Source organism: Phyllobates terribilis, unplaced genomic scaffold (assembly GCF_046119375.1).
Source record: "Phyllobates terribilis strain yellow unplaced genomic scaffold, ASM4611937v1 Scaffold_5__5_contigs__length_657084704, whole genome shotgun sequence".
In the NCBI taxonomy this organism is placed as follows: Eukaryota; Metazoa; Chordata; class Amphibia; order Anura; family Dendrobatidae; genus Phyllobates; species Phyllobates terribilis.
Window position 1 is genome coordinate 250020415 of NW_027362765.1, and position 20879 is coordinate 250041293.

At 45.5% G+C, this 20879-nt stretch overlaps 1 protein-coding gene across 1 annotated transcript in view; it reads right to left on the bottom strand.

Moving 5' to 3' along the window:
* Nucleotides 1–20879, bottom strand: part of LOC141272870 (unconventional myosin-XVB-like) — a 112513-nt gene that overhangs the window by 9816 nt on the left and 81818 nt on the right. The window contains exons 34-41 of the mRNA XM_073684003.1: nucleotides 20404–20522; nucleotides 18371–18465; nucleotides 18201–18278; nucleotides 15710–15806; nucleotides 11441–11589; nucleotides 11162–11286; nucleotides 2743–2876; nucleotides 844–977 (exon numbers count right to left, since the gene is read on the bottom strand). Of these exons, the coding sequence (XP_073540104.1) occupies nucleotides 844–977; nucleotides 2743–2876; nucleotides 11162–11286; nucleotides 11441–11589; nucleotides 15710–15806; nucleotides 18201–18278; nucleotides 18371–18465; nucleotides 20404–20522 (931 nt within the window). The remainder of the gene's footprint in view (nucleotides 1–843; nucleotides 978–2742; nucleotides 2877–11161; nucleotides 11287–11440; nucleotides 11590–15709; nucleotides 15807–18200; nucleotides 18279–18370; nucleotides 18466–20403; nucleotides 20523–20879) is intronic.

Genomic DNA, 20879 nt, shown 5'->3' on the forward strand with positions numbered 1-20879 from the left:
GATAAGTGGTTGAGAATTCGTGATCCAAACAAGGGTGCTGTTTCCCCCGTCACACATGACCGATGCCATTTAAAGGGGTTTTCCCATGAACAAAGTAAAATTTTAATTAATAGATCTTGGAATAATAATAATTTCCACAATTGGATGTGTTTAAATAAAATGTTCCTGTGCTGAGATAATCTTATAAATGTTCCCCTGCTGTGTACTGTGTAATGGCCGTGTCTGACCATGCAGGAACATGGTCTGATCATACCACAGCTCCTGGGCAGGGGAGGAAGCAAAATTTATACAGACAGGACAGTGGGGGTTCGCATAACAGATTGTAATATAGAGTTGGATTAGTACTGTGACACCTGTATATGAAAAAGGACAGCAGCTTGGTAGTAGTAAGGACATAATATTTCATATCATTATACATTATTAAAGGGGTTGTCCCTTTTCAGTTAGTCTTTGTTTGCGGCAGTTTGTTATAAAAAAAAAAAAAAATGTTCTGTACTCACCTTTCCTGGGTACAATGCTGGGTCTCATCTGCTGCTACCAGTACTTGGGCTGTGGCACTGATGTCACATCCACAGAATGGCAGCCAATCAGTGAGCTCACCGGTTCTACATGGGGCATTCAGTCTACACTGACAGAGCGGCGAAGCTCTCTTATTGGGTGCTGCACTCTACACATGACATCAGACACCTGGAGAAGTGTCGGAGACTTGCTTGTGGACCCGGGGATGTTGATTACAACTTGTTTTGTTTTTATATACCAAACTGCCTCAGTGGATTTAACTGAAAGGGCACAACCCCTTTATTCACTTACATAGTGTATATTAGACACACAGCATGCACATACCTGGCTGTTATTTTGTAGTATGATTAAATGTAGATGGTTGACAGCCACATAGCAAGGGGTGAGAATGCCAGGCTCACTGATCCTTTTTACCAGGAATACACTGTAATCAAAGAGTGGAAGTGCAGATACCGTTTCTAGAGAGATGAGAATATGCCATTATTTAATTAGCATTTACAAACAGAGTGATCTATTTCAAGTGTTTATTTCTGTTAATGTTGATGATTATGGCTTACAGCCAATGAAAACACAAAAGTCATTATCTCAGTAAATTAGAATAAGTAAAAAAAAAACACAGGCAAAGGCTTCCTAAATGTTTAAAAAGGTCCCTTAGTCTGTTTCAGTAGGCTCCACAATCATGGAGAAGACTGCTGACTTGACAGATGTCCAGAAGGCAGTCATTGACACACTCTACAAGGAGGGTAAGCCACAAAAGATTATTGCTAAAGAAGCTGGCTGTTCACAGAGTGCTATATCCAAGCATATTAATGGAAAGTTGAGGGGAAGGAAAAAGTGTGGTAGGAAAAGGTTTACAAGCATCCGGGATAACCGCAGCCTGGAAAGGATTGTTAAGTAAAGGCCATTCAAAAATTTTGGGGAGATTCACAAGGAGTAGACTGCTGCTGGAATCATTGCTTCAAGAGCCACCACACACAGATGTATCCAGGACATGGGCTACAAGTGTCGCATTCCTTGTGTCAAGCCACTCCTGACCAATAGACAACCCCAGAAGCGTCTTACCTGGACCAAGGAGAAAAAGACCTGGACTGTTGCTCAGTGGTCCAAGGTGTTGTTGTCAGATGAAAGTAAATTTTGCATTTCATTTGGAAATCAAGGTCCCAGAGTCTGGAGGAAGAGTGGAGAGGCCACAATCCAAGCTGCTTGAGGTCTAGTGTGAAGTTTCCACAATCAGTGAAGGTTTGGGGAGCCATGTCATCTGCTGGTGTAGGTCCACTGTGTTTTATCAAGACTAAATTCAGTGCAGCCGTCCACCAGGAAATTTTAGAGCACTTCATGCTTCCCTCTGCCGACAAGCTTTTTGGAGATGGAAATTTCATTCTCCAGCAGGACTTGGCACCTGTTCACACTGCCAAATGTACCAATACCTGGTATCACTGTGCTTGATTGGCCAGCAAATGTGCCTGACCTTATCCCCATAGATTCTCTATGGGGTATTGTCAAGAGGAAGATGAGAGACACCAGACCCAACAATGCAGACGAGCTGAAGGCTGCTATCAAAGCAACCTGGGCTTCCATAACACCTCAGCAGTGCCACAGGCTGATCGCCTCCATGCCACGCCACATTGATGCAGTAATTGATGCAAAAGGAGCCCCGACCAAGTACTGAGTGCATTTACTGAACATACATTTCAGTAGGCCAACATTTCGGATTTTAAAAACATTTTTCAAGCTGTTGTTATAAAGTATTCTAATCTACTGAGATAATGACTTTTGTGTTTTCATTGGCTGTAAGCCATAATCATCAACATTAACAGAAATAAACACTTGAAATAGATCACTCTCTTTGTAATAACTCTATATAATATAGGAGTTTCACTTTTTGCATTGAAGAACTGAAATAAATTAACTTTTTGATGATATTCTAATTTTGTGAGAAGCAACTGTATGTAGTATAATGACAGTTACACTTTAAAGCCACGGCCCCACTATCAGTATTTGGTCAGTATTCGGTCAGTATTTTTTGTCAGGAGTGGGAGCCAAAACCAGGTGAGGAACAATCAGAGAAAAGGTGTAATAGAAACAAGTCACCAATTCTGCATTTATCACCCACTCCTGGTTTTGGCTCCCACTTGTGGCCTAAGAGTGTATATACACTGTGGTAGGTTTTTTTTTTTGTTTGTTTCTGCTCTCAGCCTGCCCAAACCTGCAAAGAACACTTACCCAAAAAGAGCAGCTTGGCCTGTTGGACATTCATATTCTCCAAAGATCTCAGCTCCTGTATGAGGATTTGCTGTACAGCCTGCAGATTCAGACGATTCTGCACAGAGGAAGGAATGTATGCCAGCAACTCTTGTCTATTAAAGAGAAAATATGAATAAAGTTCATTCTCTATGTGTATATCATTTTGTTGCCAGACACAAATATATTTTATTTCATTTTACTTTGCTCAGTAGTACACTAGATACCTACTTAGTACACTTAATAGTATTTTGTATAAATGTCTGAGAAAAATCCATGAATGCAAATCCACAAAATTTCCCAACATGTCTAAAGCCAGCAATTATGATTTCACATGAGTCTATGCATAGCATAGACTATCATGGTGTCTAAAACTTTAGCAAAGTATATTGGGTATTATTTAGTTCATTGCCTCTTCTGATGTGCAGTGGGGAGACAAGCATTAGCATGAAGTCTATTCATTGATCTCAATGGCTGACTATTGGTATGATACTATATAAATAAATAGTTTAGGCTAAGTTTATCTCATATGTCTCTAGGTCAGAGGTGTACATGCAAGTTCAACTACCAGGTCACTAAAATGCTTGTTTATGTCTGGTGGTTCTCACATATACAGTTGTGCTAAAAAGTTTACATACCCCCGGAAGAATTTTTCCTTTCTTGGCCTTGTTTCAGAGAATATGAATGATAACAAAAAAACTTTCTCCACTCATGGTTAATGGTTGGGTGAAGCCATTTATTGTCCAACTACTGTGTTTTCTCTTTTTAAATCTTAATAACAACCTAAAACATCCAAATGACCCTGATCAAAAGTACACATACCCCTTTTCTTAATACCATGTATTGCCCCGTCTAACATCAATGACAGCTTGAAGTCTTTTGTGGTAGTTGTGGATGAGGTTCTTTATTTTCTCAGATGGTAAAGCTGCCCATTATTCTTGGCAAAAAGCCTCCAGTTCCTGTAAATTCCTGGGCTGTCTAGCATGAACGCCGCGCTTGAGATCTCCCCAGAGTGGCTCCATGAGGTCAGGAGACTGAGATGGCCACTCCAGAACCTTCACTTTGTTCTGCTGTAGCCAATGACAGGTCGACTTGGCCTTGTGTTTTGGATCGTTGTAATGTTGGAACGTCCAAGTACGTCCCATGCGCAGCTTCCGGGCTGATGAGTACAAATTTGTCTCCAGTATTTGCTGATAACGTGCTGCATTCATCTTTCCTTCAATTTTCACCAAGTTTCCTGTGCCTTTGTAGCTCACACATTCCCAAAAATTCAGCGATCCACCTCCGTGCTTTACTGTAGGAATGGTGTTCCTTTCATCATAGGCTTTGTTGACCTCTGTCCAAATATAACGTTTATGGTTGTGGCCAAAAAGTTCAATTTTGGTCTTATCACTCCAAATTACCTTGTTCCAGAAGTTTTGAGGCTTGTCTCTGTGCTATTTGGCGTATTGCAGGTGAGGTACTTTGTGGCATCTGTGCAGTAATGGCTTTCTTCTGGCAACTCGACCATGCAGCCCATTTTTCTTCAAGTGCCTCCTTATTGTCCATGTTGAAAAAGCCACATGGCTAGTTTTCAGAGAGTCCTGAATTTCAGCTGATGTTATTTGTGGGTTTTTCGTTGCATCCCGAACAATTTACTTGGCGGTTGTGGCTGAAATTTTTGTTGGTCTACCAGACAGTGGTTTGGTTTTTACAGAGCCCCTGATTTTCCATTTGTTAATCACAGTTTGAACACTGCTGACTGGCATTATCAATTCCTTGGATATTTTTTTGTATCCCTTTCCTGTGTTATACAGTTCAACTACCCTTTCCGATAGATCAGTTGACAATTCTTTTTCTTTCCCCATGACTCACAATCCAAAAACGTCAGTGGCTGAATAAAAGATGCAAGTGTCTGGATGGATCCCAGAAACTCACTCAGCTTTTATGCACACGCACTAATTACAAGCAAACAGGTCACAGGTGAGGATGTTACCTTTAGTAGCCATTCAAACCCATTTGTGTCAAATTCTGTGCATGTAATCAGGCCAAAATCACCAGGTTATGTGAACCTTTGATCAGAGTCATTTGGATGTTTTTGGTTGTCATTAAGATTTAGAAAGAGAAAACACAGTAGTTTGACAATAAATGGCTTCACCAACCAATAACCATGAGTGGAGAAAAAGTTTTTTTGTTATCATTCATATTCTCTGGAACAAGGCCAAGAAAGCAAAAATTTTGCCGGGGTATGTAAACTTTTGAGCACAATTGTATTTACCATGTTATAGAGAAGTGGGTGCATAGGTGGGAGGAAGAACAAGTAAATACTAATTGTGCCACTATTATATTTGCAGAATGACCCCTTTGTAGCACCCTAAACAACAGTAAATGATATAGATAGTTGGCCATGCATTCATTTGACTATCTGGGAATGTATAAGAAGTAGTGATGAGCGGAGCATACGCGCAAGTACTCGGTACTCACCCGAGCATCTCAGTACTCGAGATGCTCGGAGCTCGCCGAGTACTTGCAAGATGCTCGGGTCCAATCAACATGCAGGGATTGCCTGCCACTCATTGTAATGCCGCAGCCATGGTGGTTGTGGCATTATAGTGATTGGCTGGCCGCACAGCATCATCAGGTCTATATCAGACCTGGCGCCGCCATGCTCGTCACAGTCACTCCGGAATCAGACAGTGTAGGGAGAGCTGCTGCTGAGCTAGGGAGAGATTTGCTTGTTTCTAGTTAGTGTAGGTGTACCAATCTATATTAGAGACACATATCCATCTCAACAAAGTCCTTCTGAGGACTAATCCATCTGCAGAGATATCAGGCAGGCAGTGTATATAGCAGACTGCAGTGCATATAGCACAAGAGGCTCCATTCCAGTTCTGCTTTCTGCTGCTGATCTTAATCCTCATTATTTGCTTAAAAATCAATCCAGAGAACACCGTTTTTCTGCGCCATTTGCTTGTTGGCATTGCAGAATACAGCCAGGTCCTTTCCATATTACAGCGCTAAAAATCCAGCTATTTAAAACTGTGGTTTGTCCGTCACACAGATCACGTACAATTGCACTGAAAATACTGCCATTTTTGGCCTCCATTCAAATTTTTTTCAGTGTGTCAACAAAGTTTTTGACACCGGCTTGCTGTTCAAAATAGTTACCTACAGGTCAGCTATTTAAAACTGTGGTTTCTCCATCACACGGATTACATATAACTTCGCTCCAAATGCAGCCATTTGTAGTGAGCGTGGAATATATTTTCCTCCATTTAAAATGGGCAAGGCGCGTGGCAAAGGACAGGAAACTGGACGTTATGGTGATGAGGCATACAGAGGCCGAAGCCGAGGCAGTGGGCAAGCTGAAATTGTGCCACAACAAATTGCGCCCGAACTTCCTGTCCCAATTCCTAGGGGACCGCAGCACACCACTATTGAACCCAGAGCAGTGTCAAAAGGTTGTTGGTTGGATAGCGGATAATGCTTCCAGTCACTTAGCTGCCACCACCACCACCACCACCCTGTCTTCCACACGGTCAAGTCTCAGTAGCCGTGAGTCTGGACCACATATTCCTCACCCTGATCCTCCTTCCTCCCACCATGCCGAGTGCCCGGAGACAAATGATCCCACACTTGGACACTCTGAAGATCTGTTCACTTCTCCATTTATAGATTCGGGCCTCTCGCCCGGTCCACTTGAAGTGGGGCAAGAGGAGATCGCATGTAGCGATGCCCAAATATTTGAGCAGCCACAGTCACACGAAGGCGACGGTGGGAAAGTGTCTCAAGAGGTGGACGATGATGAGACACAATTGCCAGAAAGTCAGGAGGAGGACCAGGGTGCGGAAGTGGAAGACGAGGTGGTGGATGATATAGCAACTGACCCAACCTGGCAGGAGGACAGGCAGAGGGAGGACAGCAGCACACAGGGGGAGGGAGGCAGAGCACCTCAACAGGCAGAAAGAAGCAGTGCGGTGGCCGCAGACAGATGGCAGGCAACCGTTCCCCGTAACACCAACACGAAGGAAGTTGCCAGTACAACTGTTAGGTCTTCCCGAGTCTGGTTGTTTTTTAAAGACTCTGCCGATAACCCCCAAAAGGCCATTTGCACCACCTGCTAGGCCAGCATCAGCAGGGGTGGCAAAACTAGCAGCCTGACCACACCAGCATGATCAGGTACATGGCAGCAAAGCACCCGACTTTGTGGGCCAAACCAACAGGGTCCAGGAACAGTGTCTGCGGGTGGCACCACTGCTTCTTCCGCTGTTGTGCATGCAAGCCAATCCCCTGTCCATGGTGCATGCGAAGATGCCTCCTGCCCTGCACCTGTCATTGCACACTCTCAAGTAGCAGCATCAGGAAGCACGTCCACGTCCTTGTCCCTGCGCAGCGTTCAGTTGTCCATACCCCAGTCCTTGGAACGCAAGCGCAAATACGCAGTTAACCCCCACAGGCCACACTAGTAAATTCTCACATTTCATGACTGCTTGCGCTCGAAATGTTGCCTTTTAGGCTCTTGGAGACGGAAGCATTCCGCAACCTGATGGCGGCGGCCATCCCTCGGTACTCGGTCCCCAGCCGCCACTATTTCTCCCGGTGTGCGGTCCCCGCATTACACAAGCACGTGTCCCAAAATATTAGCCATGCCCTCAACAACGCAGTTACCGGAAAAGTCCACCTAACCACAGACACGTGGACAAGTGCTTGTGGGCAGGGACGGTACATCTCGCTGACGGCACACTGTGTTAACATAGTGGAAGCCGGGACCCAGTCTGACCTTGGGACGGAAAACATCCTCCCGACGCCAAGGATTGCTGGCCCTAGGTCAATCAGGGTTGCCCCCACAGTCTACAGCTCCTGCACATCATCCTCCTCAGCCTCCTCCTCCTCTTCAGCCTCCATCTCCGAAATGATCACATCAGTCACAAGCTGGAAGCACTGCAGCACTGCCTCGGCCAAGCGGCAACAGGTTGTGCTGAAGCTAATATGCTTAGGTGACAAACCACACAATGCTGAAGAGTTGTGGACAGCTCTGAAAGAGCAGGCAGATCTGTGGCTCACACCGCTGAACCTACAGCCAGGCATGGTCGTGTGTGACAATGGCCAGAACCTGGTGGCGGCTCTGAGGCGAGGCGAGCTCACACACGTACCATGCCTGGCCCATATGCTTAACCTCGTGGTTCAGCGGTTTCTCAAATCCCACCCAGAGCTGCCGGATCTGCTTGTTAAAGTACGCTGCCTGTGTGCCCATTTTAGAAAGTCACCTACAGCTTCCGCCGCCCTTGCCGTGTTTCAACAGCGTTTGCAGCTTCCGGCTCACAGACTGGTGTATAATGTCCCCAGCCTTTGGAACTCTACACTGCAGATGTTGGGAAGGATTTGTGAGCAGAAGAGGGCAGTTGTTGAGTACCAGCTTCAACAAGGCCGTCGGTATTCAGTTCAGACTCCATACATAAGACCTCAGGAGTGGACATGGATGTCAGACATATGTACCATCCTCCAAAACCATAATTTACGTCACTATCCCGCTTCTATGTCTTCTGAAATGCTCTCTGCTCACAATCAAAGAGGATGCATTGAAGGCGGAGCACAATGAGATGGAGCAAGGAACCATACAGGGTGATTACATACAGCCTAGCCTCATCTCATCCCAATGTGGATTGGGTGACAATGAGGAAGAGGAGGAGGAGGAGGAAGAACAGGAGCTAGTTTCATGTGCTATAGACTGTACTACCTGCACAGCTGTTATACTGTCTGTTCTGCGTGGATGGCCAGAGGACAAAGAGGAGGAGAGCATGTCAGTCATCCTCTTGGTGAGGACATGGAAGTCTTGCCTGTTAGCAGTCTGGCACGCATGGCTGAGTTTATGTTACGTTGCCTTTCCCATGACCCTCGCGTTCTCAAAATTTTGGGTGACAGTCATTACTGGTTTGGTGACACTTCTAGACCCAAGCTACAAGGAGAACTTTATATCTCTTAAACCTGAGGCGGACTGGTCTACAAAAATGGGGCTGTACCAGAAGGCCCTTGTTGCAGAACTATTAAAAAAATTCCCATCTGAAAACGCTGGCGGCAGAGGTCACAGTTCATTGGACAACCAAGGAGTACAGGCGATAGAGACACAACTTCAATCCAGCAGAGGCAGGGGAACACTGTCAAAGTTCTGGGAGAATTTTCTCAGACCCTCCCATCGCACAGGCCCTGAGGCGCGGGGTACTCTCACAAGGAGAGCAAAGTTTGGGAAGATGCTGAGGCAGTACCTTGCCGACCGTACCAACGTCCTCCGTGATTCCTCTGTGCCTTATAATTATTGGGTATCCAAGCTGGATACGTGTAATGAACTGGCTCTCTATGCCTTGGAGGTCCTGGGCTGCCCTGCCGCCAGCGTTTTATCAGAGCGGGTTTTTAGTGCCGCTGGTGAAATTATAACTGATAAGCGTATCCGCCTGTCAACTGAAAATGCTGACAGGCTGACTCTTATAAAAATGAACAAGGGCTGGATTGGGCCAGACTTCTCAACACCACCGAATGATAGCAGCGTAATATTACCTCAAATCCAGTGTCTTTTTTGAGAGGTGTATTCCCATGCACCTCTTCACACCCACACATGGGTATACGCTTCCTGATTTTGGTTATTTGCTCTTGTCCTCCTCCTTCTCCTCATCCTCCACCACCATATCACCAGGGTGAACGTGGTCCGTGATGCAACACCCACATAATTTTTTGAAAGGGTGTTTATGATGCCCGTAAAAAATTTTTTTTTATACAGTATGTTCATGTATACCCCCCAGGGGTAAATGTTTGTCAGCCCATACACTTAGTGCATGGGCATTACAAGTATAGGAGGCCCGCTCCTTTCTAATGGGAACATATTTTTATGAGGCCCTCCTCCACGTCTCTTCCAAGGTGCATTGGAGTGCCTCCCATTATTTGGCAGCCCTTGCATTCACTGCATAGGCAAACACAATGGGAGACCCACTTCCTAATGGGAACATTTTTTTTCAGGAGGCCCTCCTCTACTTCTCTTCCAAGGGGCATTGGAGTGCCTCCAAATTTTTGGCAACCCTTACATTCACTGCATAGGCAAACACAATGGGAGACCTACTTCCTAATAATGGGAACAATGTTTTCAGGAGACCCTCCTCTAAGTCTCTTCAAAGGGGTATTGGGGTGCATCCAAATTTTTAAAGTGGTATTGGGGTGTGTCCAAATTTTGGGCAGCCCTGCCACTCCCGGCATACGCAATAACAGTATAGGTGACCCACTCTTTAGTAATGGGAACAATAAAACATAGCCGGCTGATGGCTCTCTAAGAATAGTGAGGGACGACTGCTGGCCCTTTAAGAATAGTAAAGGTCGCCTGATGGCCCTATAAAGATAGTCTTTGTGACTTTCAGAGTCCCTCCTTCATAAATGAAACACGATGTGTCTGATGATATCTCACACACCACATGGCCAGATAAGGTTGTAAAATGTTAAAATGACATTTCCTGGTGAATGCATTTGTCTTGGTTGAAAGCAATGCAAAAGTGAAAAAACGCATCAAAAACGCTACGTGTGAACATAGCCCAAGGTGTGGAGGAGCATTTTTGTTTTTGGTTATTTATTTTGCTTTATATACAAGTCATTACCCTGGAAAGGATATTCCTTAACATATTTCCCAGGAAAATCCATTTTAGTTTTGTTTTTGTATGTTTTATTGTGAGTCCGTAAAAGTGGCGTAATACCTCTGACAACGTTGTTGACAGCAGTGACCTGGGAGTGAGAAATACTTCCAGGGGTCTTCCCCATGCTGTCCCCATGTCATTTGAGCACTATTCCCATCGATTTGGGCAATTTTTAGGCCCTCTGCAGACTGCGGGGGGGAGTCGTCGGAAAAAATGCTCGAGTTTCCCATAGACTTACATTGGGCTCGTTGCTCGGGTCGAGAACCCGAGTATTCCAATTTGCTCGACCCGAGCAATGAGTACCCAAGCATTTTAGTGCTCGCTCATCACTAATAAGAAGTAGTGAAACACTTGGTTGTTTCAGGAAGTCACAATAAATTTTACAGGGAGAGGGGGACGCCCATTCTCTCGAGAGGTTCTTGTTGAACTTCCAGGACTCCCACCTATCAGACATGTATGCCATATACTTTTTATATACAATGATTTTCTCAGATTTTAATAGCCACTTAAGCTTTATCTTGGCCGTTTTGACATTGGTCTCGTAAACCACAGCATCATATTGCCATTGAGAATATAATAGTGTCTCTGCAGTAACAAGTGTATCCCATAGCGTTCACAAACCACATATAGGTGATAGACAAATGAATGGTTTGAGAGGTTACATGACAGTACCATGCTAAGGCATAATTGTCACCCTTAGACACTAGAACATTATAGTAATTATACTAAATAGATAGTACGGGGTTACTCACTTGTCTGGTGGAGTGCTCATTCCTTTTATCCGATGCAGAATAGCAGCCACTTTCCCTGTGTAGATCTCCAGCTTATCCTGTGGGCTCAATAACAATGCTTTTCCTTGCTGGTAGTCGTGACGTACCTAAAAGGTGATACGTGTACAACATAAACGTTATAATAGATAATTGTTAATATGTATAACTTATGTATATATAACCCAATATTAGAGCTCGGTAAACCATTGGCATTGTGTTTATTACATGGAATCATGAATGAGTGGATGTGTGATATAGTACCTGGCTGAAATGTACTTGTACGTATAATTCAGTGCGCCCCTTCAAAGTGCATTTCCATGTAACTCTTCTAAACTCCAGTGTCACAGAGTTGTCCTCAAGGAGAAAATCATGGATATAGTCTCCAACACGCAAAGGACGCACCACTTCCCCTGTAATGAGCAAAATTAGTCATACATGTTCCACCACTTATTTTTAATTTCTTTAGCTTAAAAAAGGTCAGACAACTCTTGACATGTCTGTTTTAGTAAATCATTCAGTTCCCCATTAAAGAAGATGGCTTAGCAAAATCCCTAATCCCTCTTATTATATATGTAATGTAGTGTAAGTGCACTAAAATGCTTACTGATTGCCATCTTGCCCAGTTTTCAGCATTGCTCGGGTCCCCTTCTGGCCCAAGTGACTGCTTTGAAGCTTTTCTGGCGCACACATTATTTACTATGTGGAGCGGTAGCTGCTTTCCCAATGTATTTATATCAGACTCAGAACAAGGCTCCATAGACTTACATTGAGAAAGCAACTTCCAGTTCACACATGAACCTCTGTGAGACGGGAAGTCTGATGTGAAGTCATTTGAACCAGAAAAGGACCAGAACAATGCTGGAAACTAGAAAAGATAGTGATCAGTATGTATTTTAATACATTTACACTACATTACATACATAATTAGGAGACATTTTTTTTTAATGCTGGGTTTACAAGGCACGATCGCAACCATTGCACGACTGCTGATTGCCTACTTGCCGGCCAGTCAGCAGTCATTTAAAGGCCAGTTTAGACAGGCAAAAATATATTTATGAGCACAGAACGATCATTAAAACCATCATTCTGTGCACACAGAATATCCTATTATCAGCAGCAGGGGTGGATTAAGAGCAGCAAGGGCCCCGGGCAGTTTAGAAGGCGCGGGTCCCCCCCCCCACACTCACACACACCTGATTTATCACGTGACATGTCACATGATCCCCTGTGATAGATCATGTGATAGTTCACGTGAAATGAATTTGGCACAATATTAATTATAATATTTTTTTTTAGGCTGTGTGCCCACTATGCGTTTTTTAAGCGTTTCCGCAGCGGCAATTCCGCTGCAGAAATGCTTAAAAAACGCTTGGTAGAAGGTCTGCCATGTTCCCCAATGATAATCCGCATGTGCTGTGTACATGCTGCGGAAATTTCCGCTGCGGAAAAATCCGCAGCATTACCAATTATTTTGCGGAAGCGCGACGTTTTCGCCGCCATTGACTTGCATTAGAACGCATGGAATCCGCATCCCTGCATCTGTAGATGCAGAATCCATGCGTTTCAATGTGCGGATGGTACCCAGGTGTGGAGGACAGGAGACTCTCCTCCGGACCCGGGTACCATAGAACCTGTAAAAAAAGAATAAAATAAAAAATAAATATTATACTTACCTTCTTATGGCACCCGGTGTCTTTATCCGATGCGTCCTGGCTTGCCGGCAGCTCGTGATGGTCTGAAAAGGACCTGCCGTGACGTCATTTAGTCATGTGACGGGTCACGCGACCGCTGACGTCGGCAGGCCATCAGAAGGTAAGTATATATTTTTTATTTTTTACCATTCTTTTACGGTCACACTATATAAATCCATGCTGGTTGCATGGATTTATATAGTGTAACCAAGTTGTCAAGCACTTTCCAAGTGATGCTAAAATCGCTTGGAAAGCGCTTGTCAACCCGCATGCGGAAATGCAAGTAAAGAACGCTTCACATCCGCATGTCCCTGGCAGGAAAACGCATGTAAAATCCGCAAGTACAATCCGCATGTAAAATCCGCATGCGTTTTTTCTGCCAGGGAGATGCAGAAACGCTCAAAAAAAATCCGGAACATTTCTGTATCGTGGGCACATAGCCTTACATTAATTGTATGACTCAATATTGAGCACATGTAGCCATCTATACACAGCAGGAGGCTGCACGGTGCCAACTATACACAGCGGGAGGCCGCACGTAGCCATCTATACACAGCGGGAGGCCGCACGTAGCCATCTATACACAGCGGGAGGCCGCATGGCGCCATCTATACACAGCGAGAGGCCGCACGGCGCCATGTATACACAGCGGGAGACCGCACGGCGCCCCCCCCAGAGACAGCAGGAGGCCGCACGGCGCCATCTATACTCAGCAGGAGGCCGCACGTAGCCATCTATGCACAGCAGGAGGCCGCACGGCGCCATCTATACACAGCGGGAGGCCGCACGGCGCCCCCCCCCCAGAGACAGCAGGAAGCCGCACGGCGCCATCTATACACAGCAGGGGGCCACACAGTGCCATCTATACACAGCAGGGGGCTGCACGGTGCCATCTATACACAGCAGGGGGCCGCACGGCGCCATCTATACACAACAGGGGGCCGCACGGCACCATCTATACACAGCAGGAGGCCGCATGGCGCCATCTATACATAATGGGAGGCCGCACGGCGCCCCCCCCAGAGACAGCAAGAGGCCGCACGGCGCCATCTATACACAGCAGGGGGCCGCACGGCACCATCTATACACAGCAGGAGGCCGCACGGCACCATCTATACACAGCAGGAGGCCGCACGGCGCCATCTATACACAGCAGGAGGCCGCATGGCGCCATCTATACACAGCAGGAGGCCGCACTACGCCATCTATACACAGCAGGGGGCCGCACGGCGCCATCTATACACAGCTGGAGGCCACACGGCGCAATCTATACACAGCAGGGGCCGCACGGCGCCATCTATACACAACAGGGGGCCGCACGACGCCATCTATACACAGCAGGGGGCCACACGGCACCATCTATACACAGCAGGGGGCCGCACGGCGCCATCTATACACAGCAGAGGGCCGCATAGCGCCATCTATACACAGCAGGGGGCCGCACGGCGCCATCTATACACAGCGGGAGGCCGCACGGCGCCCCCCCAGAGACAGCAGGAGGCCGCATGGCGCCAAATATACTCAGCAGGAGGCCGCACGCAGTCATGCATGCAGTCACGCACACACACAAACATATACAGACATATACATACACGCATAAACACATTTGAAACACAAAAATACATATAAACAGACATCACACAATGATATCTGCCTGCCTGCACACACACACATACACATATACACACACACAGACTCACCATCCCCTGGCTCCATTCCTCCTGCCTGCTCTGACTTCTCCGTTGCAGCAGTGCAGGCCGGGCGCGCACTGCGTGACGTCACAGCTAGGAGACACGGCCGCGCATAGGGCCGTGTCTCCTAGCAGTGACGCGGCCGGGCCAGCACAGGGAAGTTAACTGCTGCAGTGCTGGCCTGGCCGATGAAGAAGTAGCGGCGGCCACTGCTGGGGGAGCGGTCCGGGGCCCCCCCTCCCGCCACTGCTACCGGTATGTGCCGCGGCGGCCCGCACATATAATGTGGGCAATCCGGCATTAGAGACCCCGCCCGGAGCCGCGGGCCCCCAGCAGGCTCGGGGCCCCGGGCGGTAGCCCGGATTGCCCTCATTATAATCCGCCTATTATCGGCAGCACATCAACCTGTTCACAGGACGATGTGCTACTGAGAACAATGATTTCTAAGCCAGCTTAAAAATCATTGTGCCTGACGAAACAGCATTTTGCTCATTTGTCAGGTGTTTGCTGTTATGGACCAATAATTGGCAACAAGCTTTCATAGGAACCCTTGTTCCCTTATTATTGGCCCCTCTGGGCATTAAGTTGTTTTTTTCTGTGTTAAGAGATCCCTCTGTTATTTTTCCTAGAGAAATATATGAATATATTGACAACTTGGTGTAACCAGTCTTTTTGTCAAAGGGATATGTTTCTAAGCATCCTGATACGGTGCAATCACGGCTGACAGTGTCAGCTTTTGTAGTGCCGCACCTTATACATTTCCAGTAGGAATAACAGAGAAACAGCACATTGAAAAATACAAAAAAAATGCAAAACACACATACGAGGAGAGTCAACTGGTCCTCTTTAAAAGAAGTCTGTCAGAACAAAATGACTGTTCAGCCCAGCACTTAGTGGACCATTGGCAAGACCAAGCAGTTCAGTGCACTTTTTTACCTAATTTTCATCTATCTCTACCCTCCTCCAGCTACAGTAAAGCAACAGCTATCAATCAAGGTATAAGGAGGGTGGAATTATATGTAAGATCAGATGTACTGTTTGGCCACACCAAGGGTGCACTGAGTTCCTGGGGGTTTGAACAGTCATTTAGTGCTGACAGACTCCTTTTAATTATTCCTTTTGTGCATCTCTAAAACAACTAGAAATACCTTTGTTTTTGTTGGCAATTATAGCAAATTCTTCCATTTCACTTGGTTCTGAGACCAACAGCTGCTCACAGATTTCCGGTACAAGGTCAGCTGCAACCTAGTTCAAGGGAATAAAAATATTCTAATCTTGACCTGTATGCTGTGTAATAGATAAATGTACAGTAGAGTTTTTTTCATTATATACTAAATGAATACACCAGCGCTCCCACCTCACTGTATACATAGAGCTGCAGTATCTGCGTATCCCACCCTTATATCATTTTTACAAAGCACGCTTCCATGTAATAATAAATGTATAAAATGCAGAACAAACAAACATACATAGAAAATTGTGTAGGGTACTGTACATCACTTCCCTAAACAAGTAAAAGTGATTTAGTCCAAGTAATACAATAAGTGTCCACTTTTGCAGTAAACCAAGGTTCCCTAACCAGTCTGTGTGTGAATCCTAAGGCTGGCAAGGGTATCATACAGGCGCCTTAACTTTTTTATTCAATAATGTATGTGAGTATGACGTGCCCCCCGGGCCGTGGGGTACTCGGTAGCCGGTCCGGTCCTGTATCGGGGTAGTCACAGTGGCAGTGACCCGGTCCGTGACCCAGGGCGGTTAATTAAAGGGAATTAGTGAAAGGGGAATAAAGTTTTTATATATAATGTTCGTGACGCCACCTGTGGTATGTGGCTATATGGGGCCGCCGCTGCGGTGCAGATCCTCTGGAGTTGATGGTGACGCAGCAGAGTTGGTTCAGCTCTCCACAGTCAGAGCTTAGCTCCAGGGCAGGATATAGTGATGTTATGAGGTAGATGTTGCTGGTGCTGTGTAGTGCAGGGCTGGTGATGGCGCAGCAATAATTCTAGGACACAGTAGGGTGCAGTCTTCAGGTTTTACTCACAGTTGTTCAGACTCCAGGTTACCAGCGCCAGTGAAACCTCCCATGTCGTCCTGCATTCACCAAGGAAGGGGTTCAGCAATCTCTCAGGTATTTCAGGAGTACTTAATGGGACCCCGTTCTATGTGCCTTTCTCGGTCGTCTTCATGCGCGGGCTCTCACCCTCCTGCCCTGCGCCTCACAATCAGTGTCCCAAGCCAGTAGCCTCGGATCTTGGCGGGCGACGTGCAGTCCCCTGAATCCTATGGGGCCACCTTTTCGGCGATATAATTGTGGTAGTGAGCAGCTGCACCTTGAAAGTACAGTAGCCTCCGGTTATCTAGCTGAGCCTTGTAGTTCTCCACTAGTTAGGGGTCGGTCCCCTCTGCGGCCTAATCCCTCCATGTCCGTGTAGATTTTTGCGCACGGGTGGCTTCCTGCACTTCCCGTGCCCCTGGGATCCCCTCTGTTCCTCTTGAACCTTCCCTCTGCTCTAGTCCTCTCTCAGTCTGGCCTCCTGGGCCTCTCAGTCTAGGCCCTCTCCTCTCTCCATTCCTCCTGAGCAGAGCTCCTACAGAGCTCCTGCCCCCACTCTCTCTCCTCTCAGACTGAATTGTCTCCCTCAAGATGGTTCCCTTCTTATACTCCTACTGAAGGTGGTCCCCTGATCTACTTCCTCCACCCACACCTACTACATGGTTCCCCCTCTCTCGGTCCCCATCAACTCCAACCAGGGACAGGGCTCAGCATTAAGCCAGTGCATCTTGCCCCGCCTGCTGGTCTGGAATGGTGTAGTGTTGGATGCAGGTGGGTGGGTCCCGGCAGTACTCCCTCCTTACCTGAGAGTGGGACACCGGAGAGAGCTGTGGTAGGTGAGTATATTAATACACTCACACTAGATTACATCCATACACACAAACATTTACAAAAAAAATAAAGTTAGTGGGAGTGCTTCTCTAAGTCCCGCTGGTTTTAAAGTATTTAGTTGGACTTTCCAGTGGCTTTTGTATTTGTGTTGGAAGCACGGTTTGTCGAAATTATTTTTGCGATTTCTTAATATAAACTTTTAGGATTGCTACTTCCAATAGGAGACACTAGAGTTCAAGTGCTCTTCCTCTTGGAAGTTATTTGCACTTTTCATTATACTCATATTGTCATCTGTTATGTACATCACGATCACCTTTACTTTCATAATGGTGTGAGATAGCATAGCAATACTTCGATGTTTGGCCATGTCATGTGTGTTGCAGACAAAGTTGTTATATAGCCCCAGTGTAAGAGTTTTTCCCAAATCACCCTCCCCCCAAAAAGTTAGTCATTTCTTAAAAATTTCTATCCCTGAAATAGAAATAAATTTGTCCCTGTGACATACCGTAGGTATCTGACTATAAAATCTTCCTATTTATGTGGTGATATATATTTATTAGTCAATGTGACATGCAAACCTCTAGGAAAGCTATGATTTCTCCTTGCAACTGCCTTGTTTTAATAAAAACAAAGGGTTGTATATAAGCTATAGCATCTTCTATGTGCTAAAATATATCTGTCTGAAGGAATTACCTACAAAGTGGTATAGATAGTCACAGCACCAATGATAAATCACAGCGTCGGCTAATACTCACAGTAAAAGTCTTGATTTTTGTTGTATATTCAATCCCCCCTGGTAAAGCGATCAGAATTCGGCGGGATATTCGATCGCTCTGTAAGGATAATAACAAGATAAAATTAGAGCACTGTTCTCTTCAAGGAGACATAACTGTAATGTTATCAGCATCCAAGAAATAGTAGTTACCATGAGCGCCTCCAATTCCTTGCGTGGAGGAAGGTGCTTGCGTCCATGGTACAACAGAGTGTGACGTAGGTGCTCCTGACAGCTCCGAGAGATCTCTGTATGCATACACATAGAGATTGATACATATACATAGACACAGTCACTCTCTTCACACAATTTTCTTCCGGTATGGCTCATGCTTAGGCCAGAAAGTGACACATTAGTTCTTGCCTGTCACAGATTCCTGCTTGCAGACTCGCATACAGTAGGGATAATTTCACAGAAGTTTGATATCCTAAGCACTAGAGTGTGCAATGTTGGGTGGAACATGGGGGGAAATTAGAGCCAGGCCTTGGAGGCTAAGAAGCCAAAAAGTCCCACTGCATCACATAAGGAGACCCAGTGGCGTAACTTGCAGTGTGTGGGCCCCAGTGCAATATCTCCAACAGGGCCCCCAACTGTCATGGATTTTTAATAGTACTGATCTTCTCATATGGGCCAAAGGGACCTTGTGGGGCCCCTTAGGCTCAAGGCTCGGGAGCGACTGCAACCCCTGCACTCATTGTAGTTATGTCCGTGAGACCAGTACTATAAATGGCACATGACAGACATTTGTACTGAAGTCTTAGCATGATGTTATGGGCAATATATGCCACTGTAGGCAGACACCCAACATATACAGTATCGCTGAAGATAAGCAAACATGGCTCTGTTCATATAGCACCATCGCCATCTGTTTCATATATATTCCAGGAAATGCATCCATTGTAAACCTCTGACAGAGGGCTGCAACTTATCCTACTCTATAGGCATACAGAGGCATGTGTCAATCATAAGATCCCATTGTTGAATAACGCATACCAAGCAGTATATGTATTTACCGTATATTGTTTTATGGAAAAGCGTAGCCTACCACCAGTGTCGGACTAAGGAATATAGGGTCCACCAGTGATATTGATGCTCAGGGCCCATCTTCCACCTAATCAATAACAACGCCAATCAAGATTTAGCCTTGATTTATTAACCAAGATCGAGTAGGTTCCAATATCCTGAAGCACATCTTTTTTCTAAGATGTTTAGATTATTCAATAAATCATTAATTCCCAGAGAAAAACTATCTGACAGCAGAATCTGATTGGCAGAATATATGCACTGGTTACAGCTTGTAGGGTCATTGGCGGACGTGACTCACTCTGTGGGCTTGTCCGCATAGCGGATGACCGCAAGAGCAACATGTTATTGACATGAACTAGTTTGGTTCATAAATTAGACCAGACTAGTGCATGCTGTGATTTTTTTTGTACAGTCGGTGTGCACAGGCTACTGACATGGCTACTGACATCGCCGCAGGACCAATCAGCAGATTGTACATGATGTAATGTGCCCAGTACAGCAATGGAGCCCCATACTTCCATCTTTCTACTTCCATGCAGCCTCTCATCTTCTTATCCGGTTCAATGTCTGAGCTGTATTTCTGTAGGAAGTTACAACAACCTTGAAGCTCTAGTAATTGCATGACAAGAGGGGGAAGGGATGCAGCATCTTAAAACTGAGCAGAGAAAGCAGCCACTGTGCTCTGTGAAAGATAGTGGCTGGCGGGCATAGCCTCCTCTCTTACAGAACTATGGGCACTAAAAAAATCCTATTGCACCTTCTGATATACAGTGCAACCACGTGCGGGAGTGGAGGTTGCTCCAGACTCAGGGGCCCACCAGAGAATTCTCCTGCTCACCAGTGGTCCAGTCTGAGCGGTCTACCATGCTATTCTATATCTTTTGAGGTATATTAATATAAACTGGTCTGACTCTTAGAAAGTACACTCTTTTGTTTTACCTCTAGCTTTTTCTGACATGCACATAAATGTCGATCACAAATGTGATCTGAAAAGGAGCCAAGTTGTACATCAGTAAAAAAGTTAAAAGTAAAAAAAAATAATCTGCAGATGAAAAAACAAAACTCTTGTGCACAGTAGTTACATCCTATGCCTTATTAGTTACACAGACATAACCAAGGAATATGAACATGTGCTCAGATAAATAGAATGGCATACGTACCTTGATAAATGCCGTTTGTGTCTTGCAAATACTTGGTAACGCAAGGCAGCAAAGTGGGCGAAGGTATGAAATATCCAGTAATAAGGCTCAAGAGTGTCCACCCTCGATTACAGCTCTCACTACATGGGTTTAGAGAATTAGCAGTAGTAAATAATAAGCTAGTGTTTGGTGAACTATGGCATAGAATGCTTAATATTTTAGTTTTTCACAAGTTAGGGCTGACTTACTAAAACTGTCTAACTTTTAGTGCAGAATTATAAGACTGTCTTAAAATGTATTAAAGTGTCTCATGCTAGCTGCTAAATTTGGGTGCATCTTTAGACTGTCTAGTCTAAGCTTATACCATTGGTTACTTGGTTGTTAATCTGAGTATGGATTGGGATATCTTAACCAGCTGACCCAAACTCAACAGCCTCATATACAGGTGCTTCTCACAAAATTAGAATATCATCAAAAAGTTAACTTATTTCAGTTCT